The sequence below is a fragment of the Podarcis muralis genome, chromosome 5 (assembly GCF_964188315.1).
Source record: "Podarcis muralis chromosome 5, rPodMur119.hap1.1, whole genome shotgun sequence".
Classification (NCBI taxonomy): domain Eukaryota; kingdom Metazoa; phylum Chordata; class Lepidosauria; order Squamata; family Lacertidae; genus Podarcis; species Podarcis muralis.
This window is the reverse complement of record NC_135659.1, coordinates 20,899,892-20,922,804: the sequence shown is the minus strand read 5'-3', so window position 1 is coordinate 20,922,804 and position 22,913 is coordinate 20,899,892. Positions and strand designations below refer to the sequence as shown.

Sequence of the window (22,913 nt, the reverse complement as noted above, 5' to 3'; positions counted from 1 at the left end):
GCCTATGTAACCCGAGGTACCACTGTAATTAGATTATTCAGGGTAGAATCCTATACGCACTAGGAATAAGTTCAATGAATTCATTGGTGCTTGTTTCTGAGTAGATGCAGAAATGTAGCAGAATTGTGCACCCTTAGAGGAGACTGTCCATTGTGTCTCTGTATGAGTCACTGCTTGCATGTGCCTCTTCACAATTTCAAGGACAGATCGGCAACTTGTAAAGCAACTTACCGTATTTTTCGCTCTATAAGATGCACCAGACCATAAGATGCACCTAGTTTTTGGAGAAGGAAAACAAGAAAAAAAATATTCTGAATCCCAGAAGCCAGAACAGCAAGAGGGATCGCTGCGCAGCAAAAGCAGCAATCCCTCTTGCTGTTGTGGCTTCTGGGATAGCTGCGCAGCCTGCATTCGCTCTATAAGATGCACACACATTTCCCCTTACTTTTTAGGAGGGAAAAAGTGAGTCTTATAGAGCAAAAAATACGGTATATGATATAGACTCTTCTGAGAGTCAGTACTTCTTACTTACTGTACTAAAAACTGGTCTTTTCATCTATAATAGTGCAATGTACAAAAATTACAAAGAAGTGTGCCCCAGCTTTACATGCATACGTAATTTTATTTGTGTGAAGCCTTTCTACTATTCAAACCATGTTCAACATGAAACAAATACATAACCACAACATAACAAAAGCATACTATAAATAAAACATGAAAAAATACAAAACCAAACTGAGCAATTCCCACATCAATCACAACAAAATCTAAAATAAAGATACAAAAACAAACAAACCAACAACCCAGAAACAACACCCTAGCTTAATAGTGTGTTCAGCTTTTGTTGTTGGAGTCAGTCTGGGCTGTGCTCTCCCAGGCCACATGGAAAAAGGCTTCAAGGCAGGGAGCAGATCTTCCAGGACTCAGAGTCAACCTATCAGAAGTTTAGGAAAGGCTGCTGTAAGACCTAATTGCAGTTGTAACCATGATCCCTTGATCTATGAAATGCATTAGGGATTCGCTCTAGAAGAATGTCTGTCATAAAGAAAAAACATGTTGAAATCTAGGTAGGCTTCTGAACAATTAAGCATATCAAAACAAGCATGATCACAAGGCTTCGAGACTCTCCCAAAACATTATTTGCAAATATAAAGTTTTGAAAGAGGTGAGTCTGAGTCTATCCTTTTGCAAAGTTAGATTTTCACACACAAAAAGTATATGCATCAAGGCATTGTCACAATGCGTTATAGGTGTACATTTTTTTATTTTTGCCTGCAGCAAGAAACCATTTCCTAGCCTGCCATTTGAAGCAAAGGACACGGAGAGCCATTCATACGCACACACATTAAATTTAAAATAGACACTAAAAAGTTATTTATTATATCTGAATATCCTGCAAGATAAAATGGTTTAAAATAATGCCATGCTGAATCCTTTTTGGTTTCTTATGATGAATACAAAGGGTTCAGAAGTCACTTATTTTATTGAAATTTATCTTTATAATTATTTTCCTGTAAAAAGCTCATTCATTTTCAGATTCATTGTTGCGATCATAGCTATGAAGTGGTTTTCTGTTTTCCTTTAGATTGTCATCTGAAGATAGTGAGGAAACATCTTGTTTCTTATATGACAGTGATGACTCTGGGGAAGTGGCCAAAACATCTGTTCCTCCTGGAGAAATGGACTTGCTAGGAGAGATTTTGGATAGTCTGAGTACACACAGTTCGGATCAAGGGAAGCTCTCAGGAGCAAAAAGCCTGGACTTCTTTCGATCGATGGATGATATTGATTACAAGGCAACGGTTAGTTATCCCACCCCTTGCGTTTCCAGTGTTAAAACTTCTCTGCATCCACATAATCTTCTGTTGGTGATAGGTGCTGCCTGGATGACAGGGTGTTTTAGGGTCTCTCATACATCCTCATGCTTCTGTGGTAACCAGGTATTGCTCCTCAATGTCTGACTGTGGTGTAAAAGTGATGCGTACCCCTGAAATCTAAAGCAGAGAAAGTGTGCTTTGGCTGCACAACACATTGAGAAACACTTCTTTTTACCTTGAAATGGCATTATCTTGGTTTCAGTTTAGCTGCTTAATGTTGGAAGGAGAAGAGGAATTAAAATTTGAATCCTATTAAGAGGTCGTTAGCAAAAGATAAATTGTGATTCAGTTTAGCACATCATCAGTGCAATGAAGAACCAGTCGTTCAGTCGTTTTTAAAAAAAATAAATAGTTTAATATTTACACCCCACTTTTCTGTAAAAACAAAGTGGCTGTTTCGGAGACCCCAGTGCCAAGAATCCTCATGTGTTGCCTGTTCTTCTTATTTCAGAATAAATCCAACACGCCAAGTGAGAGCAATCTGGCTCTGCTTTGCAGTGGTCGAACGTCTGACCCAGCTGACTGGAATCTTGGGCAAGATGACAGCATCCTCACTGGGAAGCAACTTCCCCCGTCTCCAAGGAAACGCGTTCCTTCGACTGGATACAGAGAAAATCTCTTTGTGCCAAAAACAGGAAGTCCCGCCCATATCCCTAGTGCCGATGATGTGAACTTCTTCAAAACTGATGCAGAATCTCCAAACCCGTCTCAAGAAACTATGCAGTTGTGTTCTCCAGGAGTCTTTCAAGTGAAAAAGACTAAGTGGAGCGAAACACTAAGCAGTACCTCAGCAGATGAGATACCACCAAACTTGAGCCAGAATCCATCCTCTCAGGTTCCTTGGGAGAGAGAAGCCAGAACAGGAAACGAAATCCTGGAAGAGGGTGGTCTTCTTCACGAAGTGGTGTCTTTGTGTAAAATGACTTCTGCGTTCAACCATGGTTTAAACATTTCAGGGGACAGGTTTTCCAGTAGCAGCGGGAATAAAGCGTAATTTTTTTATTTTTGAGGGGAGAAATAACGCTCCTGACAAAAGACTTAAGGAAGACAACTCAGGATTCCATATCGCATAGCAAACCAAAACATCACAGAGGAAGCGACAAACCTTCTGTTTTCCTAACCTTCATTGTGGTTTGCCTTACACGCCCATTTTCTCCCTCTTGCTTTGAACATATCTTCGGAACACATTTCTTTGCTGCATAATTTCACAGCATGGGCCTGGGTTGGGGCGGGTGGGGCCATAGCTCGGTGTCGGAGAATATGCTCTGCATCCCGAGTGGCCCATGTTCAGCCCCAGACATCTCCAGGTAGGTCTAAGAAATGTCTGAAACCCCAGGAAGCTGTTTTTCATCAGTCTGGACCACAGGTGGGGAGCCTGTGACATTTGGGCACATTTCATGTGGGTGAGTGAGCCCGGAAAGAAGAGAAGGGTGCTTTGCCCACTGCCAAAATGCACCCTCCCCTATAGATTACCCACAAGGGAATGTGGTGGTCCTTGGAAGTATTTAGGGGCCCCCATCTTGGTGTAGACAACACTGAGCTAGTTGGACCCATAGTTTGACTCAGTATATGGCAGCTTCTTGTTCAGCTACTGCATTCTCAAGTCAAGCTAATAGTTTGGCTCCATATTTAAGCTTCAGCTGGTATTTGGCACCTGCTAGTTTTTACCATTTCCCCTTTTCCCTTTCCAGAAAGGAACGTATCTTCCCAGGTAGGCATTGACTTTTATCTTGCCAAGCACAAAGTCAACAAATGCAACATTGTTCGTCTGGAACTTATCAAGTCCTGTCAATCCATGATCCAGTTGCCTTAAAGTTTGAGGGACTCGCTAAAATAATTGTACAGGATGAAATGCAAATTGTTGGAAAAGAGATGCCATGATTTCACAGCAGTGAAGCGCATGAACAAAGGGAAATATGGGTCGTTTCCAAACCACAGGAACTCATACGACCAACAGTGGTCACTCGTGACCGTGTGTTATGTAGCAATGTAGTTACCACACAAGAGCCTGGTTCAAATGGGAGCCTCTCCCACATGTTTGTCTTCCTTGGTGAGAGCTGTTTTCACCTAGCCAAGCAATAGCCATCAGTGAGAGGAAAGGCCTCTTGATGTATTTATCACCATATGAATTAACTGTTACTGGTTTGTCTGAATTTACCCTCAAATTGGGTCCTTTACCAAGTAGGCACTGTGGCTCCGTCTTCCAAATTCTGAAAAAATGGTACTGTGTGTTTTTAATCTTTTTTGAAGTGCTGAAATACAATGTGAAGTTTACAACTTTTAAAAGGTGTTACTCACTGTCATCGTTTTTGCATCTTCAGTTTTCTCAAAAGGAAAAAGCTCGAGCGGAACAGGTAGATTTTTATTGGCATAGAATTTCCACTGTTTTAATATTTCTGTGTTACAATTGATCTGCCCTACTGGGATTCATGCCAATTTAACCTTCAGAGGTAGTGTTTTAAAGTGATGTATAGGACTTGGATCATTATTCGATGTGCTCCTTGAACAAATTCTAATGTTTTCTTTTTTAAAACAAAAATGATATCAGCGGCTGAAAAATAATAATATAAAGAAAGTAATTTAACAGTGTAAATCTGGAAATCTCTTTCTAGGCCTAAGCAAAGGAATCAAGGGCCACACACAATTTCTGAAGCTTAATCATAACCTATAAAAAGATGCATCCAAAACAACGTCCCTGCCACCCAGTGGCTAAAAACTGGCCTGCTATGGGATGCACCACAATGCTCACAAATGGCAACTTTTAAAAGTTGTCTTCCGAAAAGTCTTCTCTTAAAAGCAAACCTTTGGTCCGTAACATCAGTGTCCAAAGGTGCCTTTCAAATGAATGGAACGTTTTGTTAAACCATTTGGAAGTGGTATTCCACATATTTATAAAGTGGGTAGTACACTTTTAGGCACTATACAAGTAACAATTTAGCGTGGAATCCCATGGCAGTGTCCTTTTTCCAGGACCTATCTGCTTAGATAGAAGGACCTATTTTCCCTGTGTTTGTGCTGTTCCCTCCTTCCCCCTCCCGATGTCTGTGTTTGTCTTTTCAATTGTCACTGGTGGTGGTTCTAGATTGCTTGAGTCAAGAGAGTAGTGATTAGGTGAGGGTATATTTATGTCTCTGTGTACACGTGTGGATGAAGGTGCATGTTCCATAGCCCAGTGCATACAGGAGCTTCCAATTCTCCCTTCATGAAAAGAAAAACTCTATGCATATGGAAACTTCCTATTACAGCCATAACGGGTTTCTATGAGAGTGACAAAATCCTGCATGGATGGTTTCTGAATCATAGGGGGTGGGAGGCTGGAGGAGAGAAAACTAAGAAATGTCTGGCAAAACATGCAGGTTTTCAGTGACTCACATTGTCAGTGAATGTGTTTAGAGTTGCCACGCTAATGTCAAATACCCTTTTATGTAATTCTTACAGTAACATGAGTAATGTGTAGTCTTGTTGATGAATCTTTGAAATGCAACTTCATTTTGACCCCACTTAAACTGCAATGTATGTAGATTTGCTAGAACTGTTAGCATTCACGCATCGTTTATCACCGATAAGATTTTTAGAAGGCTAATAGTTGTGCCTTACGTTTTTTTGCCCTGAATAGTTGCCAGTTAGCTTTCTTACTGTCAAAAGAACATTAGACTTGCCAAATGAATCAATTTATCAAATATTTAGTCAGTGTCTACTCTGTTCTCCACTGATTATGATGTAAAATTCGCAGTCACTCGCATCTGTAGCATTTCGATGTTTACTATAGCGTCATAGGAAAGCAAGTGGTTCAATTTCTGCTTCATTGTCACATTTCCCCCACCATATTCAATGTTCATAGGAACTTATGGAATCACAGATTTTAATATAGTGCTCACAGACTTCAGGTAACCCTTAAAGTTTCTCAGGAATCCCAATTAAGTAAAACTGCTTTGGACCATTAGATTCCTTTCTCCACCTACGAAATTTCATTGAAAGTTAAGCTAGTTATTTAAGACAATTCAGTACTAACAGTGCTCTAGCCTTTTTTAGTTGCAAGCAAAGGTTGTCACATTTTATTTTAGCATATTAAATTCACCAGATTTTAATATATTATTGGAGCTTGCCATGGTGTTCCTTGGATGTTTGGGGTCATTAAGCCCTTTGTTTTAAATCCCCAAACTTGTAAGGTTCTGATAGCATCTACATATTAGGGGATCTAGCCAACAAGGACTTTCCTTGACATTAGCTATACTCCAAAATTGTAAAAAGGCTATCACAGTAACTGATGGAGCTAATGGATAATAAACTGTTCTGCCATCTCCTTTCCAAACCCTTGAATAGTGCTCAAGATCATGAAAAGGCCTTTGCCAAGTTTCGGAAATGAAAGTTGCTTAAATTAGCAGGAGACCTTACGTGTTCTCCTGGAATTCTGTGCACTGAGAATGAGCTAGAATGTTGGTCACAGATTGTAAACATTATGCAAAGAAATGAAAACCCCGAGATGACCCAACATTTTGCATGGTGTGCTGTTGGAAATAACGAAAGAAGTCACTTTTTACTGAAACTTGTACTGTTCCCTAGCATTTCAAAGAGTGATATTGCTGCTTTTTGATCGCTAAGAGTTGGGTTATCAAAAGCTGTCAGTACTGGCTAACTCTGCTCCCAAAGATGTCAACAGTAGTTTTCCAATTGATTGAATGTGCAGCCTGCACTGATGAGCACCTTTGAAAATGTTAATTTTCATTGTTAGAATAGATAAAACAATACAATCTACCAGAAGATTCTCCTGCAGATGTCCCACTGATGTGAATTCTTTGGGGCTTTCACAAGAGAACTTTATAGTGGATTGTGCCCCAAATTATATTAGACAGATTATCTCAAGCAGAATGAAAATCTCTTTTTTCTTTTCTCTTTTACATTGTGTCCTTGCAAAAGGAGGATTTTAAATAGCTTGCTTTGTGCAGAAATTGAAAAATAGTAACTAGCTAGTTACCAAATTGAAGCCTTTCATTTTCATAATCATCTGCTAAAACTTTTGTTCATCTGACCAGAGATAATTCAGGATCCTGTTAAACTACAAAACTAGAAAAGTAGTTCTGTTATCATTGGCTTTTCTTCAGATATTTTTGCTCATAATAGGGCAAGACTGAAGCTGAAGTTATTGCTAACAATACCATCTACTTCTCAATGCAATGCAAGGAGGATAGGTACAGGAGAAAGTCACCTCTCTCCCTAATCTGTGTCCAGAGGGGAAAGATTAAATTCCTGCGTAGGATATCAGCTGCCTTTGACAGCTACATCTTTTACCTTCTTAAAAGAAAGATCACAGGTAGAGATGTAAGAAGGCATTGTTTTATATTCCGCAGTATATTCACATGCAGAACTGTTTCCATTCTGCTGCAATTCATCTTCACCCAAAACCATGTTATTTATTTTGCTGTCTACTGCAGTGAAATTACATAATTTACATGATTACATAAATTAAGTTGTTGTAGCATTATTCCATCCCATTAATTTCAGTGCAAAAGAAATGTAATAGAAATGGGAGGTGGGGGTGGAACTGTTTGTGGATTGAGAGCAACGTCAACAGTGAATACTTAATTTCACTGGATAGATTTCTATTCTGGACATGGGAAAAATCAACAAAAATGGCCATTTCCATTTCCATTGGAATTCTCCAACATGCCTAGTCACAGGATCACTGCAAGCTCTGCTGATTTTAGCTCTGAAGACCATTGACATCACTCATAAACCAAACTCCTTAATCTTACAGAAGGCAGCAAACCACCCTAGATTTATTTATATATATTTTTTTCCAGATCCGAGGCAGGAAAAGGGTGTTTCCTTTCAGTTTAACTTGCCTAGGGGCTGCTTTAATAGCTTCCAGGCAGTTAGGACTGGTTCTGTTTCCACTTCAAGGACACCATGATACTCTGTGTGCCATTCTGGACGTTATGACTTATGAGATGCATTGGATCTTAGACAAGTGTAAGATGTTTGCCACCTGTAGTGGAAAATCCAAATGGCGTCTCTCACATTAAAATGGGTCAGAGTAGAGTTGTGTTGTGTGCTGTTATGTAGATCCCATGTGTTTCAGTTGTGTTTGTGTAGGGAGACTTGTGTCTTGGGCCCCCTTTAGTCAGATCTGCCTTTCTCCTCCTTGCCATTCTCGGTGGCACCCAAAGGCTGCCTTGATATATGGGAGCCAAACAAGGAATCCTCCATTATGAAGTTGTCTTGAGTGCTAAGCGTTAAAAAAAGGAACTCATTGTTGCATTATGTCCCACCAACTTTTCACACACAGCAATCGCCTCTCTCCTCGGATACACTGTACTGGGGGTTCTCCTGGCCCCTTCACCCCGCCAATTTTGGGAGAGCCCTCTTGTGCAGATGGGCATCCTTTCACAGGGCTTCCTCTGATGGGGTGCGTCAGGTAAATCCCACTAAAAGAGTTTGTGGACAGCAGACCCATCTCTCCCCCCCCCCCCCCACAAATCTTCTTTGAGGAAAAGGTGTTTATAGAGTAGTTTGGATGGATTCAGTACACTTCTGAGTTCTTCCCTAACATCAGACATAAATAATAATGTATGTATATTAATAAGCTTTTTAATTTAGATTCTAGGATCAGTATTAATATGGGTGGGTTGAGGAGGAAAGGGACAAGAAAAGAAATCGAGATTCTTGGTGAACCTTCTCTCCCCTTCGCCAGTCCCAGATATCATGATAACGGCTGCAATCCTATACACATCTACCTGGAAATAAGTCTCATTGAACTCAATGGTACTTAACTTCAGAGTAGATCTGTATTGAATTGCACTGCAAGGGAGATTCTGGGATGTGAGGGAAAGGACTAGATCACAACAAAAGATGGATTTTGTGCAATATCTTTGCTTGCTTTTATTGTGTGTATATGTGTTTTTAAAAGAATTTATTTTGACAACTAAAAACATCTGCTTTCCCAGTAGATCTTTGAGATTAATTTTTCTGGGGTGTTCGTTTTGCTTTGCTTTGTTTCAGGATCGTGTAGAGTTACATGTAGCATTTAATTACAGTTGTCTTGTGGATGAAAGTACTGTACATTGTCAGTAGACAAATGGTATTTCTGTTGACTGAAGATAACTAGGGACACCACATTGTTGTGCTATAATGATAAACAGAAGTGTTGCCAATTGCATAGTAGACAACAAACTCACAGCTAATGACGTCTATATTCCACACAGTACTTTGTAAGTACACAGCAGGGTAGTTTTTGTGTTTAATTCACCTGGAAATTCTGCTGCTTACTTCCTCTGTCCTTTGAGCAAGCAAAATAATGTTTGTTCCATACGATGGATGGTAGGTGGCAACTTATGGTAGACATTTGCAGCTTCATAATCCAGCATGTGGCATCCTTAATTGATATAAATGATTGCTCAGATCAATAGATGTTGCAAGTATCTTTTAAATTGTTTGTTAATGATGTTAATCCATGTATTTGATGTACATTTTCTTCTCATGGCCAAGCGTTTTATCAGGAGCTATTTTAAATTAACTTACTTGAATGAGTTAACTGAAGCACTGTGTAATTTATCTAGCTCTAGACGCAACTTACAAACAAGGTTTGTGGTAAATTTCTTTTTCTGTACATACCCATGCTACCCATGAAGCTATTTCATGGAGGTAGTGAAAATCTAGCATATTTCAATTTATGTTTCAGAGAAGAGAGGGGGAAATGTCTCTTTTTGTGAACAGAAGAACCTACCTTTGTAACGGGCCTTATCTTTAAACAGTTTCATAGCTGCCTTTTACCCAGTTTTGAAGAAATCATTTGATACAGGCATTGTGGGATAAATAATCGTTTGCATGGAAACGCATTTCTTGATCTCTTCTGACAATGCAAAGCTATGTAAATGAATCGAAACTGTGTTACAAATAAAGCCAACAAGGGTTGTTCCTTTTTTTAAAAAAAACAAACCAATTAGGGCTTCGATCTGTAGTGTTGCACACCTTAGCTTAGATAACAGGAGATTTTCCTCTAGAGCACCAGTTTCAGCTGAAGGCACGAGGACCCACAGGTGGGACATATGCTTATGAAAGCAGTGTCATGCCAGCACCATTTAAAACAGTAATTTGAGAGAGAGAGAAGGAGACCATGTAAAGGAGTATGAAGCTCCTTGAACATTAATGAAGCTGTGAAGAGGAGAAATTCAGCACATGCAGCTTCTCAGTTCTCCTTTCCCTTGCTTGACCAGCTGCATCTGCCAACATCTCTTTTGCACAGGAGTCGTATCCTCCTTGCACTTCAAGGAGACGAATGGAGAGAAGATGGGGAGGGGAGGACCCTGGCTCAAAGGTAGGACCATCTCTAGGGATGGTTGGCAAGGCTCCTTTCTTGGAACCCAGGAGAACACACTGCCAGTCAGTCTACTGAACTAGTGGAATCAACGGCCTAATTCAGCTTGGGGAAGCTTCTTGCATTCCTATGAACATATAGCAGTTGCAGGGGATTAAAAGCCAGTCCCTCATTTTAGGTTGGGATTAGGGATGGGTCCTGGGCCTGAAAGTGTTGGGACTACTGCCCTAGAGTCTAAAGACTGTGGAACTCAAACTCCTGTCAGTAGCTCCTCTATATGCACTTTAAATTGACCGTTTTTGCTAATGTTGGTACAAAGTATTTGGTAAACACGTTGCCATAAAGTGCCCCACGGTGTAATATAAAATAAAAATTACTGAACTCAGAAATACATATTGGGTCTTGTTTTTGGCTTGATTGTTCATTTGGATTACATTTAGCTAAAAGCTACATTTGAGAATCAAAGTGTTAGGTTATACCAAGGCGGTTTGGAAGCAAACCGTTGCTCTGCAACATTTGTTTGTTCTGAACATATTTCACAGCTTTCCAGAAGTTAGGGAAGTGGGGAGCCTTTAAAGCTGGACATGGAACCATAGAATAATAGAATGGTAGAATTGGAAGGGACCCCAAGGGTCATCATCTCCAATCTCCCGCAATGCAGGAATCTCAGCTAAAGCATCCATGACAGATGGCCATCCAACCTCTGCTTATAGACCTCCAAGAAAGCAGAGTCCACAGTCTCCCAAGGAAGACGGTTCCATGGTCAAACAGCTCTTACTGTCAGAAAGTTCTTCCTGATGTTTAGTCAGAATCTCCTTCCTTGTTACTTGAAGCCATTGGCTTGAGTCCTACCCTCCAGAGCAGGAGAAAACAGGCTTGTTCCCCCTTTAATATGTTGGCCCTTGAGATATTTGAAGATGGCTATCCTATCAGAGACACCATCTCCTAGCAGAGATGTCACCTTGCCAACAAAGGTCCGTATAGTTAAAGCTATGGTTTCCCCAGTAGTGATGTATGGAAGTGAGAGCTGGACCATAAAGAAGGCTGATCGCCGAAGAATTGATGCGTTTGAATTGTGGTGCTGGAGGAGACTCTTGAGAGTCCCATGGACTGCAAGAAGATCAAACCTCTCCATTCTGAAGGAAATCAGCCCTGAGTGCTCACTGGAAGGAGAGATCCTGAAGCTGAGGCTCCAATACTTTGGCCACCTCATGAGAAGAGAAGACTCCCTGGAAAAGACCCTGGTGTTGGGAAAGATGGGGGGCACAAGGAGAAGGAGATGACAGAGGACAAGATGGTTGGATAGTGTCCTCGAAGCTACCAGCATGAGTTTGACCAAACTGCGGGAGGCAGTGGAAGACAGGAGTGCCTGGCATGCTCTGGTCCATGGGGTCACGAAAAGTCGGATATGACTAAACGACTAAACAACAACAATCCTACCTCAATCGCCTCTTTCCCAGGCTTAATGCACACTTTTCACAGGTAAACCAATTTGTTGGTTTCTTTGAGCATTGCAGGGAATTGATCTCCTCTCTCAAAGCAGTGGGATTTTCATTCAGCTCCAACTCTGACCTGAGATTTTAGCAAGCATTGCCAACCATTTCCAAGTATGTCTTTGCAGTCATAAGACTGAGAAGGTTGTTTACAAAACCCAGACGGTAAATGGTGCATCTAGTGTAACATTCTATGCTTTTTTCTGTGCTCCCATGGTATAATGACCTGGTTAGCACATCACGCTAAGCCAAATCATGGCTTGCAGATGCTTCATTCATCCTTGGATGTTTTGCAGCTGTGCTGCAGTGAGCCCAAGCCATAGTTTAGCATAGTTTGCTGTAGGAACCTGTGCTCTTCAAACTTGTGACAAGCAGTAACCAAGATTTGCCCTATGATTTTATTACTGTTTTTCATTAATTTTTTAAAGAACGGTTTAATTGTACAAAATAAAATCCAAATGGGGAGGAAAAAAGAGAAACGGTATACTATATCATTATAAGAGTTAGTTACAATTCCATATATGCTTATCTAATGTACAGGTATTATTATCCAAATACATATATGTTTATTTTTTAACCTACTATAATTTGAATAAATGTGTCCCAGATGTCATTATGCTTGGCCGTGCAAAGTCTGCATCTATAAGCAATCCGTTCATCAGTTGCAAGTGTAGTTGTATCTTCAATTCATTGATAAAATGGAGCCGTACGCTTACCTTTCCAGTGCATCGGTATCAGTTTTTGGCCATATCAAGGAATCCATTTACTTTGTCCCGTTGTCAAATTCCATTAAGTAAGTATGTAGTTCTAAATAATATTTTCTTCTGGAAACTTTAACTCCCCCTCCCACAGTTATATAATCCACTGCTTTCTCCTAAGACATAATAAGTGTAAGGCATTGTAAAAACATGTGTTTTAAAGAAGCATTATCCCTACTACATCTCCAACCTTTCCACCTGGTGGTCTGTTCTCAAGTCCTATTGTTACTATTGCCGCTTCCTCTTTTGGTTCTGGTTTGTGGCATGATTTGGCAGAGGGCGCTGCTACTCGCTAACTCCTGCGTTAGCACCAACTGTGCACATGGAAGAATCCAAAGGAAGATAAATCTGCTAGCATAATCTTGGCCTCACTTAGGATGGAAGCATCTCATGGTTGGCATTTTTCACTTTGGGGCCCTGATGTATCACTTCTGGAGAAACATGCCTTGCGCTTTCTTGAAACATGTTTTTGTGCATTACATGAGAACATGAGATTCCGAGGAGCTGGAAGCCAGCACTCACAGGCATGTCAGCAAGACGGACACAGCAACTCGGCAGGTGAACAAAAAATGGCCGTCCAGCCTGCAAAATGACACCTACAAACTGACTTTGACATGAGGTGGGCACGGCACACAATCTGGTTGGCAGAATTAAAGCCATTCCTTTGAAACAAATGGCAGGTGCGGTTAGCTGCCCTCTATGAACAACGGCATCCCGGCTGCCAGATCAATGTTGGCAGCTTTGATCCCCAGTCAATCTTTTAAGAAAAAAAGAGAGAGGATCCCATCTACTGAGTCATCTCTCAAGCCTGACAGCTACAATAGCAAGCAAGCTTGTCGCATGTCCAGCTAACGAAACAACAACAGGGGATGCTGCAAAGATGGAAACCCCTTTGAGTTATTCCTGACAGAATCACAGTAATATTGTCATCCTTGAGCAGACCATTCCTCCTTGGATTCGCTGTGAATTCTTCTCACGGTTCTACACAGTCCTCCAAACATACTTTATTTGTTTAACGTTTAGCATCTGTCCCATCCTTCCGAGCTTGGGGTTGTGTGGAAATATTCACAAAGGGTTCAAATGCAATAAAAAAAGAGTCTAAAATCTCCCTCTTGCAACTACTTGATTCCTGGCCACTGAATGCTGGAGTGCCACAATTTTATTGAAAAAATAATAATGGTTCAGGTAGTACTTGTGGGCACAGATAAGGGGTGGAGAGTAGCATTGCACTGAATTTCTTCAGGAGGTGGTGAAATTCTCCAAACAGTTTATCAGGGGCGCAACTCGCTACTAGCAGTAAGTTCCTCACCCTCACCTCGCCAAGATTTTGTGTTGCAGTTGCTGCAAATGGCATCTTCTTGCTTGCCTGGATACAAGGAGTGAGAGTCTCTCTCTCTCTCTCTCTCTCTCTCTCTCTCTCTCTCTCTCTCTGTGTGTGTGTGTGTGTGTGTGTGTGTTACTCTACTGTACAAAAGTCCAGTTTACATTTTTTGCCCCATCCACATTTGCCTCTGGCCCCATTCACCCTTGGCATATGGCCTCCCTGAGCTTGCCTAGAGGCGATGTGGCCCTGAAAAAGCTTCTCCACCCCTGATTTGGAGGGGCCTGACATGATCATTCAGGACAACACTTCAACAAAGGCTAGTAGAATAGGGTCCAATCCTGACAAAGCTGCTTTGATTTCAGAGGGACAGATTTACAGACACCCTTAAGCTTCCCGTTGAAATCCCTTTGGCCTTCGCCTAGCCTGGGACATGCCCATGGCAGTGTATGCTTAACAGTAAAGGTAAAGGGACCCCTGACCATTAGGTCCAGTCGTGGATGACTCTGGGGTTGCGGCACTCATCTCGCTTTATTTGCCAAGGGAGACGGCGTACAGCTTCCGGGTCATGTGGCCAGCATGACTAAGCCGCTTCTGGAGAACCAGAGCAGCACACGGAAACACCATTTACCTTCCCGCCAGAGCGGTACCTATTTATCTACTTGCACTTTGGTGTGCTTTAGGTTGGCAGGAGCAGGGACCAAGCAACGGGAGCTCACCCCGTCGCAGGGATTCGAACTGCGACCTTCTGATCGGCAAGTCCTAGGCTCTGTGGTTTAACCCACAGCGCCACCCGCGTCCCTTGCTTAACAGTCAATTTCGTTCAATGATATTTCAAAAAGTAAGACTGGCGTGGAAAATGTGTTACCGCAGAAGTCTATATATATCTAATCAGAAGCAAGCCCCAGTGAGGCTTACACACAGGTAAGCATGCACAGGATTGCAGCCTTAGTCGCTCTTTGTGGCTGTTTCGCAGGCTGCCTGCAATTCTGCATTCTGCTCTTGCCAGGTATTTGTGTGTGGCTCCCCAAAGGAAGACGGAAGAATTCCAACTCCCTCTCGGGGATTCCCCCTGCTTTTATCGCCGCGATGATCATCACAGGGAAAGTAACGATATCAGATCCAGCGACTTGGATTTTTATCAAGTCTGACAAGGAACAACAACAAAAAACAAAAAAAACTTCCGTGATGCCTCCAGTTATGATGTGGGTTTGCTGGTATGCAGCGAAAGCAAAGGAGAGACTTCGTGGTTTTTCATCAGCCAAGGAGGGGGGAAATGGCTGGCAGCAGCTTTAAATCCCTGGAGGTTGTCAGTCTGGTTGCAAATTCCGCATGAAATCCATCAAGGAGGACGAGGTTTGTGCCTTTAAAAATGCCTGCACGGAGCTCAAAGTTTCTGCTAATTTCTGCAGCTCTGTTTCTTTTCCAAGCCACCTTCTGTGCTTCTGAGCTGACAGATGGATTTGAGGATGGTTCACAAGTGCGTAAAGAACACTTGATTACTCAGCTCTCAACAATCCCAAAGCCCAGTGGATAGGTATGGTGTGGCTTTTCAGCTGATGGGCCGTGGCAGGAAAGCTCTGCCTCAGGTTTGGATCTGGGATGGCTCATCCGCACATGCAAGTTGAGTCAGCCTGCAGTGAACATGCACGTGTGAATCAGGCCACACATACATGCAATTTATTTACAAGCAACTGACTTGGAATGTGGTCACTGGAAGTGTTTGCTTTTAAAGCAATAAAGCAGTGGAGCAGAATCTATGGCCCTTTGGATGTTATTGGACTATTGGCTCCTACCATGCCTGGCTATATTGGTCCTGCTTGCTGGGGCTGCCCATTCCTGTGGCAACAGTGAAGTTTAGGTTGCTGTGTGCATAGTCTCTTGCTCAGCATCTATATACAGTCATACCTTGGAAGCTGAACACCTTGGCTCCCGAACAAATCGGCTCCTGAATGATTGAAACCCGGAAGTGAGTGTTCCGGTTTTCAAATGATTTTTGGAAGCTGAATGTCCGGTGCGGCTTTTGCTGCTTCTGATTGGCTGCAGGATGCTCCTGCAGCCAATCAGAAGCTGTGCTTTGGTTTTTGAATGGTTCCGGGAGTTGAGCGGCCTCCCGGAATGCATTCTGTTTTAAAACCAAGGTACCACTGCATTAGGGATGCGGGTGGCGCTGTGGGTCAAAACACAGAGCCTAGGACTTGACGATCCAAAGGTCGGCGGTTCAAATCCCTGTGACGGGGTGAGCTTCCGTTGCTCGGTCCCTGCTCCTGCCAACCTAGCAGTTCGAAAGCACGTCAGAGTACAAGTAGATAAATAGGTACCGCTCTGGCGGGAAGGTAACGCCGTTTCCCTGCGCTGCTCTGGTTCACCAGAAGCGGCTTAGTCATGCTGGCCACATGACCTGGAAGCTGTACGCCGGTTCCCTCGGCCAATAAAGTGAGATGAGCGCCGCAACCCCAGAGTCAGCGATGACTGGACCTAATGGTCAGGGGTCCCTTTACCTTTACCACTACATTGGGCACGTGATCTTACAGGATCACATTTTACATGTTCGCTGAGCTAAAGTTGGCTTTAGCCTGCAAACATTTATGCCCCAATAAACTCTGTTAGCCTTTTGTGATGCTACAGAGCGCTCTGCTTATTTTGCCGTGTGGCAAAAGGCCAACATGGTTATTTTGCCGTGTGGCAAATGGCCAACATGGTTTGCCCTCTGAAAAATGGGAACGTGGTAGCCATGGAAAGAGACTCTGAAATCGTCTCCTGCCTTCCAGCAGCTCATCTCCTTCTGAACCTATGTGGTGGCATTCCCAAAAGCTGGCTCCTTCCTGTGATGAATGAGGACGATAGAGGATGCCCACACTCAGTTTGCTGTAGGGTCGGAGAGCTGCCACATGCAAGATTTTGTCATGGGTTGCATGAGTAAGCCACTGTTCTGTGCCTGAATCGCTCTGCATTCTTAAAGTTTTGCATATGCAATTCCAACATGGTGCAGGGATCAACATTCCCATTCCATGCAATGTGTTGAAGGATGCCTATGATTGTAAGCAGGGGAAATATGGAGAGAATGTAGCTTCCTGTATGCTTGGATCCTTTGGTGATCACTCGTAGCTGAGTAAGATTGTCTTCCATAAACACGGTTTTAAAAGTGAGTCCATAAGTGACTGTGGAGGCCAATTCTGGATCCACACATCCTTAGGTTTCCGGGCAGAAGTTGATCATGGTGAGAGTTTGCCAAGCATGTCTTCCTCTTAGCACGTTTCTCCCTTTTATCCTGAGTTTGAGTGTCTTCAAAGTCCATGATATCTTTGGTAAAGGCAGTTCTCCAACTGGAGTGCTCGCAGGCCAGTGTTTCCCACTTGTCGGAATTTATACTACATTTTTTTAGATTTGCCTTGAGAGAGTCTTTAAACCTCTTTGGTTGACCACCAGCGTTGCGCTTTCCATTTTTAAGTTCGGAATAGAGTAGTTGCTTTGGAAGACGATAAACAACATGACCAGTCCAACAAAGTTGATGTTGAAGAATCATTGCTTCGACACTGGCGATCTTTGCTTCTTCCAGTACCCTGGTATTAGTTCACTTGTCTTCCCAGGTAATGTGTAATTTTTTTCAGAGACACCATTGATGGAATCTTTCGAGGAGTTGGAGATTGTGTTTATAAGTGCTCCATGTTTCACAAGCGCACAGTAAGGTTGGTAGTACAATAGCTTTGTAAACAAGCATTTTGGTTTCCCTGTGAATGTCCCGGTCCTCAAACGCTCTGCACTTCAATCAGGAGAAGATATATGCTTGGATATCTACCTTTCAAACCAGAGCCTGAAAATCCCATTTATTTCCAGTACCTGGTGCTCTCTTGCCTTATATAGAACTTCACTAGTACAGTCAGCCAGAGAACCACCTCTGTGAATCATTACTTTCCTTCCTGCTCTTCACATCTGGTGGGCATTGATGGTTGTGTGTGAAAAGGCGAGAGGAAGCCTTCCTGGTGTTTTGCTTTTTTAAAAGAAATGCAATACCAGATTAGTGTTCCTGCATTGGTCTGGCAAAAAAGAGAGAGAAAAGAATAGCATATAAACTGCAAATAATTTTCTTTGAAAACAAGCTTAGCAACTAACGACAATTCAAAATAAAAGATCACAAGATCATGCCAGAGTTTGCTGAAGGAAGGCAACTTTTTCCTAGTGGCAAACTATTGCAGCCTTGATTGTCAGGGGCGAAATAAGTTTGCCCCACTGCAGAAATAATGTGGTTAGAGAATGTGTTTGCATCTGAAACAAAAGGTAGGCGAAAAGTGTGCATTGACTGTGTAAAAAAAGCAAGAAACGCTACCACCCTGCTTGCATGGTGATCTCCCTTGAGAGAAAGGCCACAAACCAAATTACTTTTCTACATATGTAACCTTTTATTGAATCAGGTCATTGATGAACTAGACCAATATGGTCCACTTTAACTTGCAGAACTCTCCAAAACCTCAGCAGAAGTTTCTGCTCTAATATCTTTCTCCACTCCAAATGTTCAGTGGAATTTGCTTTTCTGTCAGGGTTCAACATAGGGCCAAACCATATGTGATCCCCCCTTCCCCTTTTAAACTTTAAAACATTTCACATGCTATTGGAGCCGGGAGAGGGGTGTTTAATCATTCGCCACACGACGCTTCCCCTGTTGACTGCAGTCCTGCATGCAAGATGATATTTGTGTATGTTTCCCCCAGAGATCTGAGATGGGGTGTGACTTAAATTGGGAAATGGCCAATTGTCCTCTAAGCCTTGATCTTGTAAGGACTTTTGGGGGCTTGCCCCTGCTAGCCTCTGTGAGCGAGATATGCTATCTTTTTTCTCTCCAGTTGATATTCCAAGACTCCACCAGAACCTGTGCAGCGACGAGGAAGGTAAAATGCTAGGCATGTATCATTAAGTTACACACATAAAACATCTGACATTTTGATCTATTCCAAGGCTGGATGATATGCTTCTGCTATTTGAAATATATATTAAAGCAGCTTGCTGAGAATTAAAATGTCATTTACAAATATTTGTATTTGACTTCTCGAGTCAGTGCTTGCTCCAGATCCCCCTGGCATATTTAAACCGCAGGGTCAGGATTAGCACTGACAGTTAGGATACTTTGAACAGTGTTGGCATTTCAGCCTAATTAGTTAGGATTTATTTTATTTTATTTTTTGACTTTTGGACCTTTTGGTTACTGGCCAGAGGTTTCCCCGCCCTTCGCCATTCCCTTCTTAGTGTGCTTGTCTCATTTGTTGCTTTTTTAAATGTCAAACAGCCTGTCTTTGTTTATTCCACCCCACTGTGTTTCTCCGTCCCATAAAAAAAATAGGACTTAGCGTTTCCCTGATGCAGATCGGCTAGGACTGTGCCGAATATTCTCTCATTTCATTATTCACTTCGAAGGCAGCACATTTACCAATGCCCACCCCAACCACCACTCTGGAAACCTGTTCCAACACTGCTCTGCGCTCATTGCTCTTGCTGCTCTTTCCCAGCCTGCATCTATCCTTTGCCCAAACCGCCACTGGACATTATTGGCAGAGCAACCCTCATCAATGAGCAAACATGGCATCATTGCATTGTTGGCATTAGTCTGTCTCGAGAGACAATGGAGTGTGCCTCTGGGGGTAAAGTCAAACGGCTGCATTAGCAGCACTGAAGTGACTTCCCTGGGTTGCAAGCCTGGACAGTGTGTCCAGAGGTCCTGGGCTGCCCAGACGACAAGATCCCACTCTTGTCATCGCTGGTGTGGTCCAGAGGAAAGCAGAGCAATGTGTTTGACACCAGGGCTGCAGGAGGCATACAAGGTACCACCCAACCACCTTAGATACTCCACTCTTGATTTTTGTAGGATTTACTCCAGATGTCAGCAAACTTTTTCAGCAGGGGGCCGGTCCACTGTCCCTCAGACCTTGTGGGGGGCCACACTATATTTGGGGGGTGGGGAAATGAACAAATTCCTATACCCCACAAACAACCCAGAGATGCATTTTAAATAAAAGGACACATTCTACTCATGTAAAAACATGCTGATTCCTGGACTGTCTGCCAGCTGGATTTAGAAGGTGATTGGGCCGAATCTGGCCCCCGGGCCTTAGTTTGCCTACCCATGATTTACTCCTTAGCTTTTTCTTCTCCTGATGATACCCCACAAGGATCAGAGTTTTCCTTCACCTAGATAGCTCCTTGGCTGGCCAGCTGGGGCTCGCTAGCTCTGGGAGGTGTGTGATTCTTCAGCTGGAACAGGTGAGGGTCCCCTGCCTCATCAAGCCCAGATGCTGCAATCAGCAGGCATAGTGTAAAAGGGCAGCAGAGTGGAGAGGCTGTGGCTTGGATACTCCAGAATCTCTGTGGGACTGTGCTTTGGTTTGGGCTTCAGACACGTGGCTTGATCCTGTACTGGGGATTTGACATGCTGACTTGCTGCCAGGTAGGCCAGGGGTTTTTTAGGGGGACGCGGGTGGCGCTGTGGGTAAAAACTCAGTGCCTAGGACTTGCCGATCGCATGGTCGGCGGTTCGAATCCCTGCGGCGGGGTGCGCTCCCGTTGCTCGGTCCCAGCGCCTGCCAACCTAGCAGTTCGAAAGCACCCCCGGGTGCAAGTAGATAAATAGGGACTGCTTACTAGCGGGAAGGTAAACGGCGTTTCCGTGTGCTGCGCTGGCTCGCCAGAGCAGCTTCATCACGCTGGCCACGTGACCCGGAAGTGTCTGCGGACAGCGCTGGCCCCCGGCCTATAGAGTGAGATGAGTGCACAACCCAACAGTCTGGCAAGACTGGCACGTACAGGCAGGGGTACCTTTACCTTTACCTAAGCCAGGGGTTTAGGACAACTGTTTTGGTACTTCCAGATTTCACAGATCCAAATTCAGAGCTCTTCTTTTGTTCTGTTTGTGCTTTAGATCTGCATCCAAAGAATTTCATGGGAGTTTTATTTTTTTTTTGGGGGGGGGAGGGTTGTGGCCATAGGGGCAGTCATCTCCCCCCCCCCCCCGCCACCACCAAATGCCTTTGGGGATGGTGCTGCAGGTTCCAATCAAGCAGAATAATTTTTTTTGCACCAAATTCAGTTTTGCACAGATCTTGGAAGTGCATGGAAAGAAATCTACGAATAACTCATTTGCAAAGTTTCTGCTCTTAAAGACTGCATTTTCTCTTTGTGTCTGACAGTGTAAGTTTTGCCTTTGTATAGCACAGGAGAAACAAAATCAGCACAGGTGTGAAGGGAGCTGAAGGGGCTTTAGACAAGAACCCCAGACTTCTGCTAATCTGTATTTTATAGCTATACATGCCAATGTAAATTACACTTGTGAGGAACTACAGGTGACATCTGAAAGGTCGCCTACAATATTGAGGAAAGGAAAATGATGGACTTTGACTTCTACCACCAAGAGCATAAAAACCAGATGAAGGCTCAGGTAGATTTGGTATGATCAAAAGGATGATTTAGAGTCACAATTTTGGACCCGTCAGCCTTGCTGCCATTTGACAATATTGGATGAATTAGTGGCGTGTGGAATTGCTTTGCCAAACAAGTTGAAGATGGGGATGGAAATTACAGTCTAATAAAACCATAAAGGAAGAAACAACAGTGGTGGCAGAAAGTCAAAGTGGTGCCCCAACCTTTCCAACGGTGATTGCTTTACAGTATTTGGTTTGCAATCCTAAGCATAGTAGTTTTGAAGTAAATCCCCCTGGAATAAAAAGAGCTTATGAGAAAACGTTGCCTGAGAGCAAGAAGGGTTTGGTCAGCTGACATTACTGAAAAGCAGTGAGATGATGTGGAAGTGCTGGTCATCCCTTGAAGTTGTAGCCAGGGGGTGAGCATCTGCATGTGTGAACCAGCCCTTAATTTTATCCCATTCATGAAAGGAGTGACGGGATGCATTGCAGTAGAAATGGTACTCTCTCCCATCGAAGCAAGACTTCTCAAGCAGAAGTAAGGGATTCTAGAATATTTTCATGACAGCTTTCATTCTGAAATTTGCCTAGTGCTTTCTGCCCCCCCTCACCTTTCAGTGTCTACAAAGCACGAACAGTTTGCAATATGCACTGAGGGGGATGGTAAGGCATACTTTTATTTCAGGACAAGGGTTAGGGTTAGGTTCCCTGATTTATTTCTGCCTAGGGCCTAGGGGCTTCCTGCAGCCAATCAGAAGCCGCACTTTGGAAGTTGAACGGACTTCCAGAACGGATACCATTCGACTTCCAAGGTACGACTGTACTGTGGACTGCAAGCCTATGTAGGGGAGGGAAGCCCCACATAGGGTGCATTAGAATCATAGAATCATAGAGTTGGAAGAGACCACAAGGGCCATCGAGTCCAACCCCCTGCCAAGCAGGAAACACCACCAGAGCACTCCTGACATATGGTTGTCAAGGCTCTGCTTAAAGACCTCCAAAGACGGAGACTCCACCACACTCCTTGGCAGCAAATTCCACTGTCAAACAGCTCTTACTGTCAGGAAGTTCTTCCTAATGTTTAGGTGGAATCTTCTTTCTTGTAGTTTGGATCCATTGCTCTGTGTCCGCTTCTCTGGAGCAGCAGAAAACAACCTTTCTCCCTCCTCTATATGACATCCTTTTATATATTTAACATGGCTATCATATCACCCCTTAACCTCCTCTTCTCCAGGCTAAACATGCCCAGCTCCCTTAGCCGTTCCTCATAAGGCATCGTTTCCAGGCCTTTGACCATTTTGGTTGCCCTCCTCTGGACACGTTCCAGTTTGTCAGTGTCCTTCTTGAACTGTGGTGCCCAGAACTGGACACAGTACTCCAGGTGAGGTCTGACCAGAGCAGAATACAGTGGCACTATTACTTCCCTTGATCTAGATGCTATACTCCTATTGATGCAGCCCAGAATTGCATTGGCTTTTTTAGCTGCTGCGTCACACTGTTGGCTCATATCAAGTTTGTGGTCAACCAAGACTCCTAGATCCTGTCTTGATGTCACCAATGCCTCAACTACTGTGGTTAACCTCCTCTGGTCCAAGAATGGTCAAAGCTGTTTTATCAAGTGCAGCTGGTAGAAAGTGCTTTTAGCCGTTTGAGGCTACTTGGCCTCTGTTGACAAAGCTGGATCCAGAAGCATCTTCGGATTGAATGTCTGCTCCTTTGGGGGAATGCAGGCAATTGAGCAGTT

General features: G+C 43.2%; 1 protein-coding gene across 3 annotated transcripts in view; it reads left to right on the top strand.

Moving 5' to 3' along the window:
* Positions 1 to 10,584, top strand: part of DENND1B (DENN domain containing 1B) — a 180,010-nt gene extending 169,426 nt beyond the window's left edge. For 2 of the 3 annotated variants that reach the window (XM_028732552.2, XM_077928358.1), the window contains 2 exons: positions 1,586 to 1,802; positions 2,329 to 10,584. In XM_028732552.2, coding sequence (XP_028588385.2) covers positions 1,586 to 1,802; positions 2,329 to 2,871 — 760 coding nt within the window. In that variant the 3' untranslated portion in view covers positions 2,872 to 10,584. The remainder of the gene's footprint in view (positions 1 to 1,585; positions 1,803 to 2,328) is intronic. The other variant, XM_077928357.1, reaches the window with a different exon arrangement.
* The last annotated feature ends 12,329 nt before the right edge of the window (positions 10,585 to 22,913 follow it).